Source organism: Carcharhinus amblyrhynchos, chromosome 35 (assembly GCF_965287045.1).
Source record: "Carcharhinus amblyrhynchos chromosome 35, sCarAmb.v2.hapA, whole genome shotgun sequence".
NCBI lineage: Eukaryota > Metazoa > Chordata > Chondrichthyes > Carcharhiniformes > Carcharhinidae > Carcharhinus > Carcharhinus amblyrhynchos.
Genome location: NC_137358.1, coordinates 703,442 through 718,467, shown reverse-complemented (window position 1 = coordinate 718,467; position 15,026 = coordinate 703,442). Strand labels below are relative to the sequence as shown.

Here is a 15,026-nt window from a genome sequence, read left to right as displayed (position 1 = left end):
ACAGCGAATGTTGTCCCATTGTTTAAGAAGGGGAGCAGAGACTTCCCTGGGAATTATAGACCAGTGAGTCTTACTTCTGTAGTGGGCAAGGTTTTAGAAAGAATTATTAGGGATAGGATTTATAGTTATTTGGAGAGTAATGAATTGATTAGAGATAGTCAGCATGGTTTTGTAGCGGGAAGGTCGTGCCTTACTAACCTTATTGAGTTCTTTGAGAAGGTGACCAAAGAGGTGGATAGGGGTAAGGCAGTAGATGTGGTATATATGGATTTTAGTAAGGCGTTTGATAAGGTTCACCATGGTATGCTTCTGCAGAAAATGCAGATGTATGGGATTGGTGGTAATTTAGGTACTTGGATCAGGAATTGGTTAGCAGATAGGAGACAGAGGGTGGTGGTTGATGGTAATTATTCATCATGGAGTTCGGTTACGAGTGGTGTGCCTCAGGGATCTGTTTTGGGGCCACTGCTGTTCGTAATCTTTATTAATGATCTGGATGAGGGTATAGTTGGGTGGATTAGTAAGTTTGCTGATGACACCAAAGTCGGAGGTGTGGTAGATTGTGAGGAAGGGTGTCGAAGTTTGCAGGGTGACTTGGACAGGTTGCAGAGCTGGGCCGCGAGGTGGCGGATGGAGTTTAATGCGGAGAAGTGTGAGGTAATCCATTTCGGTAGGAATAACAGATGTGTTGAGTATAGGGCTAACGGGAGGACTTTGAATAGAGTGGAGGAGCAGAGGGATCTAGGTGTATGTGTACATAGATCCCTGAAAGTTGGGAATCAAGTAGATAAGGTTGTTAAGAAGGCGTACGGTGTCTTGGCGTTTATTGGTAGGGGGATTGAATTTAGGAGTCGCAGCGTCATGTTGCAACTGTACACAACTCTGGTGCGGCCGCACTTGGAGTACTGTGTGCAGTTCTGGTCCCCACATTACAGGAAAGATGTGGAGGCTTTGGAGAGGGTGCAGAGGAGGTTTACCAGGATGTTGCCTGGTATGCAGGGGAGGTCCTATGAGGAGAGACTGAGGGATTTGGGGTTGTTTTCACTGGAAAGAAGGCGGCTAAGAGGGGATCTTATAGAAACATATAAGATGATTAGAGGTTTAGATAGGGTGGATGGTGATAGCCTGTTTCCTCGGATGGAGAAATCTAGCACGAGGGGACATGGCTTTAAATTAAGGGGGGGTAGTTATAGGACGGATGTCAGGGGCAGGTTCTTTACCCAGAGGGTGGTGAGGGACTGGAATGCCCTGCCTGCTGCAGTTGTAAATGCGCCTAGTTTGGGGGCATTTAAGAGATTGGTGGATAGGTTTATGGACGAAAAGGGATTGGTTTAGATTAGTGGGTCAATGTTTTTTTTTAAAAATAAGACTGGTCGGCGCAACATTGTGGGCCGAAGGGCCTGTTCCGCGCTGTAATGTTCTATGTTCTATGTTCTATGTTCTATCAAATAAATTGGTTGGACTAAAAGCTGGTGTTGTCAGACTTTTTACTGTGTTTACCCCAGTCCAATGCCGGCATCTCCACATCAAATCTTTAAAGGCCAGCAGAAAGCCACCAGTGAGTAGTGGTGTGCCTCAGGGATCAGAATTGGGACTGCAATTGTTTACGATTTATATGGATGATTTGGAGTTGGGAACCAAGTGTACTGTATCAAAATTCGCAGATGAGCAGCAGAGCGAAGTGTGCAGAGGACGCTGAAAGTCTGCAAAGGGATATGGACAGTCTAAATGAGTAGGTGAGAGTCTGGCAGATGGAGTACAATGTTGGTAAATGTGAGGTCATCCATTTTGGTCAGAATAACAACAAAATGGACTATTATTTAAATGGTAAAAAATTGCAGCATGCTGCTGTGCAGAGGGACCTGGATGTCCTTGTGCAGAAATCTCAAGGAGTTGGTTTGCAGGTACAGCAGGTAATTAAGAAGGCAAATGGAATTTTGTCCTTCATTGCTAGAGGAATGGAGTTTAAAAACAGCGAGGTTATGATAACCAGATTAACCGGCTCCCTTGAACCAACCCAGATAACCAGATCAACCAGCCTCCTGGAACAAACCCAGATAATCAGCCCCCTTGGGACTAACCCAAATAACCAGATAAGCCAGCTAAACCAGCCTCCTGGAACTAACCTAGATAACCAGATTAAGCAGCTAACCCCAGCCCACTAGAACAAACCCAGATAACAAGATTAACCAGCTAAAGCAGCCCCCTGGAACTAACTCAGATTAACCAACTAAACTAGCTAAACCATATCCCTGAAACAAACCCAGATAAGCAGATTAACCAGATAAACCAGCTCCCTAGCACCAATCCAGATAACCAGCTAAACCAGCCCCTGGAACTAACCCAGATTAACCAGGTAACCAGCCCCCTGGAACCAATCCAGATAGCCAGCCTCCAGAAGTGATAAACCAGATTAACCAGCTCCCTGTGACCAACCCATATAACCAGCTAAACCAGCTCCTGGAACCAACCTAGATAACCAGATTAACCAGCTAAATCAATCTCTAGGAACTAACCCAGACAACCACATTAACCAGCTAAATTAGTCCCTGGGAATTAACCCAGATAACCAGCTAAGACAACTAAACCAGCCCCCTAGAATTAAACCAGATTAACCAGCTAAACCAGCCACCTGGTACCAACCCAAATAACCAGATTAACCAGTTTAACCAACCCACAGAAACTAACCCAGATTACCCAGCTAAACCAGGCCCCTGGAACTCACCCAGACTAACCAGCTAAACCAGGCACCTGGAACCAACCCAGGTAACTAGATTCTGCGTACTATAATGTACTACAGCACTGGATACTGGATTCTGTGTACTGTAACATACTGTAGCACTGGATACTGGATTCTGTGTACTGTAACGTACTGTAGCACTGGATACTGGATTCTGTGTACTGTAACATACTGTAGCACTGGATACTGGATTCTGTGTACTGTAACATACTGTAGCACTGGATACTGGATTCTGTGTACTGTAACATACTGTAGCACTGGATACTGGATTCTGTGTACTGTAACATACTGTAGCACTGGATACTGGATTCTGTGTACTGTAACATACTGTAGCACTGGATACTGGATTCTGTGTACTGTAACATACTGTAGCACTGGATACTGGATTCTGTGTACTGTAACGTACTGTAGCACTGGATACTGGATTCTGTGTACTGTAATGTACTGTAGCACTGGATACTGGATTCTGTGTACTGTAACGTACTGTAGCACTGCATACTGGATTCTGTGTACTGTAACACACTGTAGCACTGGATACTGGATTCTGTGTACTGTAACGTACTGTAGCACTGGATACTGGATTCTGTGTACTGTAACGTACTGTAGCACTGGATACTGGATTCTGTGTACTGTAACGTACTGTAGCACTGCATACTGGATTCTGTGTACTGTAACACACTGTAGCACTGGATACTGGATTCTGTGTACTGTAACGTACTGTAGCACTGGATACTGGATTCTGTGTACTGTAACGTACTGTAGCACTGGATACTGGATTCTGTGTACTGTAACGTACTGTAGCACTGCATACTGGATTCTGTGTACTGTAACACACTGTAGCACTGGATACTGGATTCTGTGTACTGTAACGTACTGTAGCACTGGATACTGGATTCTGTGTACTGTAACGTACTGTAGCACTGGATACTGGATTCTGTGTACTGTAACGTACTGTAGCACTGGATACTGTACTAATAACATCAAGGATATAGGGTTAGTGAGGAAAATGCAATCAACCATAATTTGTGTGAATGATGGAGCAGGCTGGACAAGTTGAAAGGCCAACTTCTCAGTGCAGCACAGTGGTTAGGGCTGCTGCCTCTCAGCGCCAGGGACCTGGCTTCAGTTTCGGCCTTGGGTCACTGTCTGTGTGGAGTTTGCACATTCTCTCCGTGCCTGTGTGGGTTTCCACCAGATGCTGTGGTTTCTTCTCACAGTCCAAGGATGTGCGGGTTAGGTTAGATTGGCCATGCTAAGTTGTCCCTTAGTGCCTCTAGTGTATAGATTAGGGGGATTTGTCGAGTAAATACATGGGGTTATGGGGATATGGTCTGAGTAAGATGCTCTGTTAAACAGCCAATGCAGATTTGATAGGCTGAATGGCCTGTCTCTATACTGTGGGGATTTGATTCTATGATTCTGTTCCTATTTCCTATGAAATGTTGTACTGCCTGAGAGTGTGGTACATTGTGCTTTTCAAAAGGTAATTGGGTTAGCAGATGAAAATCAAATTCAGGGGAAAAAAGGGAAAACGGACTAGTTGACTTGCCTTCCAGAGAGCTGGCATGGAGCCACTGGGCCAAATGGCCTCTTTTTGTGCTGAAACCATTCTATAAGGAAATACTGGATAGGCTGGGTTACTTTTCTTTGCAGCATAGAAGACTGAGGGAAGATTTCATTGAGGAATATAAAGTTCTGAAGAGATTAGATGGGGTGGATATGACTCTGCAGTTTCCCTTTGCAGCCAGGTCAATAACCAGGGGCATGGATTTAGAGGAATTGACAGCGGGATGAAGGGAGTTGAGGAGAACATTTTCAGCTGGAAACTTTTTGAGTATCGGATTCACCGCCTGAACAGGTGGCAGAGACTGAGATCCGTCCACATTGAAAAGGCACTCAGAGTGTAGGAACCTACTGCATTCAAGATCAGGATCTGGAACATGGGATTAAGCTGACTTGCTCTTCTTCAACTGGCAATGACCTGAAGGGTTAAATGGCCTCTTTCTGTGTGGTCTGGGAAGAGTAAATGGAGGAAAACTGTTCCCCCGTGGGAAGAGGATTGAGAATGAGAGGGCACAGAATTAATTGGCAAAAGAAGCAATGGAGAATTGAGGAGAATCTTTTTGATGCAGCAAATCAAAAGCACGGAAGTCATGATGGAATTGGATAGAACTTTGGTGAGGCCACAGCTGGAGAACTGTCTGCAGTTCTGGTCGCCTCATTATGGGAAGGATGCGATTGCGCTGGAGCGGGTGCAGAGGAGATTCACCAGGATGATGCCTGGGATGGAACATTTAAGTTATGAGGAGAGGTTGGATGGAGTCATAAATAAACATTTACAGCGTGGAAACAGGCCCTTTGGCCTAACTTGTCCTTGTTGCTTTTTTTTTAAATCCCTAAGCTAGTCCCTATTGCCCGCATTTGGCCCATATCCCTCTATACACACCTTACCCATGTAACTATCCCATGCTTTTTAAAAAACAAAATTGTACCCACCTCTAATCCTCCCTCTGGCAGCTTGTTCCAGACACTCACCACCCTCTGTGTGAAGAAATTGCCCCTCTGAACACCTTCGTATCTCTCCCCTCTCACCTTAAACCTATGTCCTCTAGTTTTAGACCCCTCTACCTTTGGGAAAAGATATTGACTATCTAGCTGATCTGTGACATCTATAAGATCACCCCTCAGCCTCCTACACTTCAGAGAAGAAGTCCCAGTCTATCCAGCTACAGCCTTGAGTTGTTTTTGTTGGAGCAGAGAAGACGGAGGGGTGACCTGATCAAAGTGTACAAGATTGTGAGGGGCATGGACAGAGTGGGTAGGGTCAGTCATGAGGGGGGCATAGGTTCAAGGTGAGGGGCAGGAGGTTTGGGGGGGATGTGAGGAAAACCTTTTTACCCAGACAATTTGGACTGCGCTGCCTGGGAGGGTGGTGGAGGCGGGATGCCTCACATCCTTTAAAAAGTACTTGGATGAGCACTTGGCACATCATAAGATTCAGGGCCAAGGGCTAAACGCTGGCAGATGGGATTTATTAGGTGGGAGTTCAGGTGTTTCTCATGTGTCAGTGCAGACTCGATGGTCCAAAGGGAAACTTCTGCATGTATGATTCTATGAGTGATAAAGAAATGGAATGCACTGCCTGAAAGTGTTTTGGAGGCAGGTTCAATCAAACTATTACAGAGGAAATTGGATTATTATGTGAAAAGGAAGAAGGTGCAGGATTATGGAGGACAGGCGGGTGAATGGCACCAGGTGCAGCATTCATTCACAGAACCAATGGGCCGAATGGCCTCCTTGTGTGTTCTCCTATTTCTGTGGACATTGTTGGCCCAGGAGGAATGGATCAGGACTGCAGGCAGAGGCTGACTGAATATGTCCTTACTGTGCTGGAACATAGCGATAATGATAAGGACTTGGCAACAAGCAGCTTGGCTTCAGATAAGAGAGAGGCACGAGTTGGGCAGAACAGTGAGTAAGAGAGTGAACAAGGGAAGACTCTTTATCTCCTACATTTGTTAAATATTGGCTAGAGTTACTGATGTCTATTTTAGATTGAGTATTAACGTAAACTCACATTTCATATCTCTACATATGGATAACCTTGAATCATAGTTCCCTCCATTTAACCTTCCTGCTTAATTTTCCATTGAGTCACACAGAACAGAAGTCCATTTGGTCCACTGTGTCTGTACTAGCTCTTTGTGCTATGCTCTTTCCCTGCAATATTCCTTCAGTATTTATCCAATTCTCTTTTGAAAGTTATTGTTGAACCTGCCCCCACTGCCAGTTCAGTCAGTGCGTTCCTCAACATCCCGATATTAAAAAACTCTCACCTTCCCTCTCGTTCCTTCGGAGGATTTGGGACTGTTATCCCTGGAAAGGAGACTTGACAGATTTTCAAAATAATGAGGGGTCTGGAGAAAGTAAAGAGAAAAAATCTGTTCCCCTGGTAAAAGGAGAGGGCGTAGATTTAAGATAATTGGCAAAAGAAGCAATGGAGAAATGAGGGAAATCTTTTTGACACAGTGAGTGGTAAAGCTATGGAATATATTGTCTGGAAGTGTATTTGAGGCAGGTTCAATTGAGATATTCAAGAGGAAATTAAATTATTATGTGAAAAGGAAGAATTTGCCAGATTGTGGGGAGCAGGCGATGAATGACACCAGGTGCATTGTTCATTCACAGAGTCTATGTAGACATGATGAGCTGAATGGCCTCCCTCTGCCACAACAATTCTGTGATTTACCTTCAGTTTGTGTCCTCTGGTTACCAGCTCTCTGACCACTGGAAATAATTTCTCCCTTTTCACATTCTGCATAATTTTGAATGCCTCGATTAAATCTCCTTTGAATCATTTGAAGGTCTTTAGAAATAACAAATTTTATGTTTTGGGATAGCAATGGAACATGGTCTTTATAAAATCATGAACTCCTGTCTTTGTTGGGACTATCCCTGCTATATACAAATATCAAACACTGATGCCACAAACATCCAAAACATTTCTGTCCAGCTTGTAGCCTGATCTAAATCACATCAAACAAACTACAGCTGAATTTGAGTTATTTCTTATGTTGAATAAACTGTCAAGATCAACTGTTTTCCATGATTGGAGTCAGCACAGTGGTACACTGGTTAGCATTGCTGCCTCACTGCACCAGGAGCGGATTTGATTCTGGCTTTGGGTGACTGTCTGTGTGCAGTCTGCATGTTCTACTTGTGTTTCCTCTGGGTACTCCAGTTTTCCCCCACAGCCTAAAGGTGTGCGGGTTAGGTGGATTGGTCATGCTAAACTGTCCCCATCAAACACTCCCAGGACAAATGAAAAGTGGAGCTTGTTCAAGGAACAAATATTGCGTGTCCTTGATGGGTATGTCCCTGTCAGGCAGGGAGGAAATGGCCGAGTGAGGGAACCATGGTTCACAAAGGAGATTGAATGTCTTACATAAGAACATAAGAAATAGGAGCAGGAGTCGGCCATCTAGCCCTTCGAGCCTGCCCCGCCATTCAATAAGATCATGGCTGATCTGAAGTGGATCAGTTCCACTTTCCTGCTTTCTCCCCATAACCCTTAATTCCCCTGTCTGTCAAAAACCTATCTACCCGTGACTTAAATATATTTAGCGAGGTAGCCTCCATCACTTCAACGGGCAGAGAATTCCAGAGATTCACCATCCTTTGAGTGAAGAAGTTCCTCCTCAACTCCGTTCTAAACTGCACCACCCGCCCCCTTATTTTGAGGCTTGCCCTCTAGTCCTGCTTGTCAAGAGGAAAAGGGAAGTGTATGTAAGGACGAGAAAACAAGATTCAGTTGGTTCGCTTGAGGGTTACAAGCTAGCAAGGAATGAGCTTAGAAAAAGGGCTTAGGAGATCCAGGAGGGGGCATCAGAAGTTCTCGGCAGGTTGATCAAGGAAAACCCCAAGGCTTTTTACTCTTATGTGAGAAATAAAAGAGTGACCAGGGTGAAGTTAGGGCCAGTCAAGGATAATAGTGGGAACTTGTGCATGGAGTCAGAAGAGATAGGTAAGGTGATGAATGAATACTTTTCTTCAGTGTTCACTAAGGAGAGGGGCCATGTTTTTGAGGATGAGAGTGTGATACAAGCTGATAGGATGGAGGAGGTAGGTGTTCTGAGTGAAGATGTATTAGCAATTTTGAAAAACCTGAGGGTCAGTAAGTCCCCTGGGCCAGATGGGATACATTCTAGGATACTTTGGGAGGCAAGGGATGAGATTGCGGAGCCTTTAGCTTTGATCTTTGGGTCCTCACTGTCCACGGTGATTGTACCAGAGGACTGAAGAGTGACGAATGTTGTTCCTCTCTTCAAGAAAGGAAATAGGAATGACCCTGGTAAATATAGGCCAGTTAGTCTTACTTCGGTGGTCGGTAAGTTAATGGAAAAGGTCCCGAGAGATAGGATTTATGACCATTTGGAAAGATGCAGTTTAATCCGGGGTAGTCAGCACGGTTTTGTGAGGCGTATGTCCTGCCTCACAAATTTGATTGAATTCTTTGAGGAGGTAACTAAGTGTGTAGATGGAGGTAGAGCAGGTGATGTCGTATACATGGATTTTAGTAAGGTATTTGATAAGGATCCCCATGGTAGGCTCATGAATAAAGTAAGGAGGTGTGGGATAGAGGGAAATTTGGCCAATTGGATAAGTAACTGGCTGTCTCATAGAAGGCAGAGGGTGGCGATGGATGGAAAACTTTCAGACTGGAGACCAGTTACCAGCAGTGTACCACAGGGATCAGTGCTGGGTCCTCTGCTATTTGTGATTTTTATCAATGACTTGGAAGAGGGGGCGAATAGTGGGTTAGTAAATTTGCTGATGACACCAAGATTGGTGGAGTAGTGGATGAGGTGGGGGGCTGTTATAGGCTGCAAAGAGACACTGATAGGATGCAGAGCTGGGCGGAAAAGTGGTAGATGGAGCTTAACCCTGATAAGTGCAAGGTGATTCATTCTGGGAGGACAAACTTGAATGCGGATTACAGGGTCAACAGCAGAGTTCTAAGGAATGTGGAGGAACAGAGAGATCTTGGGGTTCATATTCACAGATCTCTGAAGGTTGCCACTCAAGAGGATAGAGCCGTGAAGAAGGCTTATAGCGTGTTAGCGTTTATTAACGGGGGTTTGAGGTTAAGGGCCATGGGGTTATGCTGCAACTATACCGAACCTTGGTGAGACCACATTTAGAATATTGTGTGCAGTTCTGGTCACCTCACTATAAGAAGGATGTGGAAGCATTGGAGAGAGTGCAGAGGAGATTTACCAGGATGCTGCCTGGTTTGGAGGGTAGGTCTTATGAGGAAAGGTTGAGGGAGCTGGGGCTTTTCTCTTTAGAGTGGAGAAGGATGAGAGGCGACTTAATAGAGGTTTATAAGATGATGAGGGGGATAGATAGAGTGGACGTTCAGAGAGTTTTTCCTCAGGTGGACGTAGCTGTTACTAGGGGGCATAACTATAAGGTTGATGGTGGGACATATAGGAGGGATGTTCGAGGTGATTCTTTACTCAGAGAGCGGTTGGGGTGTGGAATGCATTGCCTGCTGAGATAGTGGAGTTGGACACTAGGAACTTTCAAGCGGTTATTGGATAGGCACATGGAGCACACCAGAATGATAGGGAGGGGATAGCTTGATCTTGGGTTCAGACATAGCTCAGTACAACATCGAGGGCCGAAGGGCCTGTACTGTGCTGTACTCTTCTATGATAGGTGCAGCATGGGGTTAGATACAGAGTAAAGCTCCCTCTACACTGTCCCCATCAAACACTCCCAGGACAGGTACAGCACAGGGTTAGATACAGAGTAAAGCTCCCTCTACACAGTCCCCCATCAAACACTCCCAGGACAGGTACAGCACGGGGTTAGATACAGAGTAAAGCTCCCTCTACACTGTCCCCCCATCAAACACTCCCAGGACAGGTACAGCACAGGGTTAGATACAGAGTAAAGCTCCCTCTACACTGTCCCCCATCAAACACTCCCAGGACAGGTACAGCACGGGGTTAGATACAGAGTAAAGCTCCCTCTACACTGTCCCCCCATCAAACACTCCCAGGACAGGTACAGCACGGGGTTAGATACAGAGTAAAGCTCCCTCTACACTGTCCCCCCCATCAAACACTCCCAGGACAGGTACAGCACGGGGTTAGATACAGAGTAAAGCTCCCTCTACACTGTCCCCCCATCAAACACTCCCAGGACAGGTACAGCACGGGGTTAGATACAGAGTAAAGCTCCCTCTACACTGTCCCCCCCATCAAACACTCCCAGGACAGGTACAGCACAGGGTTAGATACAGAGTAAAGCTCCCTCTACACTGTCCCCCATCAAACACTCCCAGGACAGGTACAGCACGGGGTTAGATACAGAGTAAAGCTCCCTCTACACTGTCCCCATCAAACACTCCCAGGACAGGTACAGCACGGGGTTAGATACAGAGTAAAGCTCCCTCTACACTGTCCCCCCATCAAACACTCCCAGGACAGGTACAGCACGGGGTTAGATACAGAGTAAAGCTCCCTCTACACTGTCCCCCCATCAAACACTCCCAGGACAGGGACAGCATGGGGTTAGATACAGAGTAAAGCTCCCTCTACACTGTCCCCATCAAACACTCCCAGGACAGGTACAGCACGGGGTTAGATACAGAGTAAAGCTCCCTCTACACTGTCCCCCCATCAAACACTCCCAGGACAGGGACAGCATGGGGTTAGATACAGAGTAAAGCTCCCTCTACACTGTCCCCATCAAACACTCCCAGGACAGGTACAGCATGGGGTTAGATACAGAGTAAAGCTCCCTCTACACTGTCCCCCCATCAAACACTCCCAGGACAGGGACAGCATGGGGTTAGATACAGAGTAAAGCTCCCTCTACACTGTCCCCCCATCAAACACTCCCAGGACAGGTACAGCACGGGGTTAGATACAGAGTAAAGCTCCCTCTACACTGTCCCCATCAAACACTCCCAGGACAGGTACAGCATGGGGTTAGATACAGAGTAAAGCTCCCTCTACACTGTCCCCCCATCAAACACTCCCAGGACAGGGACAGCATGGGGTTAGATATCTGATGTCCACCTGTGAGGGCTAATGGAATCTCAATTTAATATTGTGGGTGATGTGTTTAGTCTCTGGGTTGGGGCTGACAATATGGAGTCTGTGCTCAGTGATACAAAGCACAACATCACCCTCTGCTGGCAGGGATGGAATCATGATGTGGGTATGCCGGTGTTGGACTGGGGTAAACACAGTAAAAAGTCTGACAACACCAGGTTTAAGTCCAGCCGATTTATTTGATAGTAAACTCACAAGCTTTCGGGGTTAACCTCTTTGTCAGGTGAATGGAGAGTTCTGGCCTCAGACAGAGCATATGAAGCACAGACAGGAGTCAGACATATCGCTGAGAGTCAGAAGTCTCTCAGTCTCTCAGCCATATAGTCTGACTCCTGTCTGTGCTGTTATATGCTCTGTCTGAGGCCAGAACTCTCCATTCACCTGATAAAGGGACCAAGCCCGAAAGCTTGTGAGTTTACTATCAAATAAATCGGTTGGAGTTAAACCTGGTGTTGTCAGACTTTTTACAGGGATAAAATCTGCAGCATTAACTGTGGCTTAAGACAAGAGTTAACAGAAGAGTGTTTAACTGGAGCGAACAGGAGTTAAACTCAACGTGAAAGCTCCACACTCCTATATCGAAACTAAAATCCTTCTAGGTCCTGCCACAATTGGAGAATTTTTCCGTGAATCAAAGAACATGCTGAAAGCCCACCAATGCCTCTACTTTCTCAGACTAAGGAAATTTGACATGTCAGCTACAAGTCTCATCAACTTTTATAGATGCACCATAGAAGGCATTCTTTCTGGTTGTATCACAGCTTGGTCTGGGCTCCTGCTCTGCCCAAGACCACAAGGAACTATAAGGAGTTGTGAATGTAGTCCAACCCATCACACAAACCAGCCTCCCATCCATTGACTCTGTCTACACTTCATGCTGCCTCGGGAAAGCAGCCAGCATAATTAAGGACCCCACGCACCCCGGACATTCTCTATTCCACCTTTATCCATCGGGAAGAAGATACAAAAGTCACGGACCAACCAACTCAAGAACAGCGTCTTCCCTGCTGCTGTCAGACTTTTGAATGGACCTACTTCGCATTAAGTTGATCTTTTTCTGTACCTTCGCTAAAACAGTAACACTACATTCTTCACCCTCTCGTTTCCTTCTCTATGAATGGTATGCTTTGTTGAGCGCACAAGAAACAATACTTCTCACTGTATGTTAATGCATGTGATAAAAGTAAATCACTCAGTATTTCTCAGTTGATTGCGTGTGTCCACATCTGAGACTGACACCCTTCACTGCACTTTCCACATTGCATTCAGGAATAAAAACAGAAAATGTGGGAAATACTCAGCAGGTCAGGCAGCAGCTGCTGGGAGAGAAACAGTGTTAATGTTACCGATGTAATATCAGAATGGGATAAGTGTGGGACGCTGCTTTTTGCTGTTTAACTGTGGGCGAAAGCTGATAGCTCCTTTCATTATAACTCAATAAGGTCAAGTAAGTATGAGTATAGGGCTAACGGGAGGACTTTGAATAGAGTGGAGGAGCAGAGGGATCTAGGTGTATGTGTACATAGATCCCTGAAAGTTGGGAATCAAGTAGATAAGGTTGTTAAGAAGGCGTACGGTGTCTTGGCGTTTATTGGTAGGGGGATTGAATTTAGGAGTCGCAGCGTCATGTTGCAACTGTACACAACTCTGGTGCGGCTGCACTTGGAGTACTGTGTGCAGTTCTGGTCCCCACATTACAGGAAGGATGTGGAGGCTTTGGAGAGGGTGCAGAGGAGGTTTACCAGGATGTTGCCTGGTATGCAGGGGAGGTCCTATGAGGAGAGACTGAGGGATTTGGGGTTGTTTTCACTGGAAAGAAGGCGGCTAAGAGGGGATCTTATAGAAACATATAAGATGATTAGAGGTTTAGATAGGGTGGATGGTGATAGCCTGTTTCCTCAGATGGAGAAATCTAGCACGAGGGGGCATGGCTTTAAATTAAGGGGTGGTAGTTATAGGACGGATGTCAGGGGCAGGTTCTTTACCCAGAGGGTGGTGAGGGACTGGAATGCCCTGCCTGCTGCAGTTGTAAATGCGCCTAGTTTGGGGGCGTTTAAGAGATTGGTGGATAGGTTTATGGACGAAAAGGGATTGGTTTAGATTAGTGGGTCAATGTTTTTTTTAAAAATAAGACTGGTCGGCGCAACATTGTGGGCCGAAGGGCCTGTTCTGCGCTGTAATGTTCTATGTTCTATGTTCTAACTCAGCATCGAGCTGAGCTGTTGTTAGCATATCTGGCTCGCAGGGCAATGTTAAGTTTATAAATACACAGTAACAGTATTTGTAAAATAGAACGTAAACTTTAACAATGGTTTAAAAAATCCAGTTGAATTTAGCTGACTCAGCTGCTAAATATTTTAAATGAAACGTTTTAACTGTCAACCCCTCAAGTAGAAGGAAGGAAATCTCACTGCTGCTGCTTCAAGGAAGAAGTCTCACAACACCCAGGTTACTGTGTTTACCCCAGTCCAACGCCGGCATCTTCACATCACTGCTTCAGGGAAGACAGGGGATTTCTTCATGGCCAAAACTAACATCACTAAAACTTCTGATTATTGCAGTTTGTGGGATCTTGCTGTGTATCAGTTAGTTGCTCACATTACAGCGGTGACTACCTTTAAAACTACTGTATTGGTTGTGAAGTGTTTGGGATGCAAAATGGTGTCATATAAATGCAAGTCCTTTAAACCCTGACCTCCTGCTAACTCTGCTTTCACACTGTCACCCTGTACCCACCAGTGTCACAGAAAGCAACTAAATACATTCCACTGTTTAAGATCTATCCAAAGGCACAGTAGCACAGTGGTTAGTGCTGCTGCCTCACAGTTCCAGGGACCTGGGTTTGATTCCGATCTTGGATGACTGTGCTGAGTTAGCACATTCTCCCTGTGTCTGCATGGGTTTCCTCCGGGTTCTCCGGTTTCCTCCAATAGTCCAAAGATGTGCAGGCTAGGTGGATTGGCCATGCTAAATTGCCCAACGGTGTTCCAAGAGGGATATTAGTGGGGTAAATAATGGAGTTATGGATATAAAGCCTGGGTAGAATACAATGTGGAAGAGTCGGTGGAAACTCGATGGGCCGGAAGGTCTCTTCTGCACTGTAGGGTTTTTATGATTCTACGAATCTACAGGACAAATAGAAGATTCTTAAAATAAGTATCTACAGAGATGATTGGTGCGTTGGTTTTGATTTTACAAAATGCCCTAGATATGGGAAAGGTTCCATCAGATTGGAAAATAGCAAATGTTATTTATTCAAAAAGGGAGAAAGTGGGAAACTGCAGACCAGATGGTTTAACAAATATCATAGGGAAAATGTTAGAAGGTATTATTAAAGATTTCGTAGCAGGACGCTTTGATAAATGTAAGGTAATCAGATAGAGTCAACATGGTTTTGTGAAAGGGAAACTATGTTTAACAATTTATTGGAGTTCTCTGAAGAAGTAACATGTGCTATGGGTGAAGGGTTGATGCGCTGTACATCAATGGCCAGGAGGCATTTGATAAGTTGAAAGGTTTTGTGTTTGAATTTGGGATGTGCAGGGTCTGTAAAATGAATCCCACTACTGGGAAAAAAAACAATCCTGGACACATCTACATGTCACTGTCATCAAGGAACAGAGTCAGAATGAGCACGCTGCAAAGACAGTATCTTCACC

The 15,026-nt window shown here is 45.3% G+C and overlaps 1 protein-coding gene across 1 annotated transcript; it reads right to left on the bottom strand.

Annotated features, from left to right (window-relative positions):
* Window positions 1-2,794: 2,794 nt before the first annotated feature.
* On the bottom strand, window positions 2,795-3,721 carry LOC145361504 (uncharacterized). Its single transcript, XM_080217315.1, has one exon. The coding sequence runs from the start codon at window positions 3,719-3,721 to the stop codon at window positions 2,795-2,797; it is 927 nt and encodes a 308-aa protein (XP_080073441.1).
* Between the last annotated feature and the right edge of the window lie 11,305 nt (window positions 3,722-15,026).

What these genes read in the sequence shown, in the direction of transcription:
- LOC145361504 (XM_080217315.1), bottom strand. Translation starts at nt 3,721, where the DNA reads ATGTTATTAGTACAGTATCCAGTGCTACAGTACGTTACAGTACACAGA.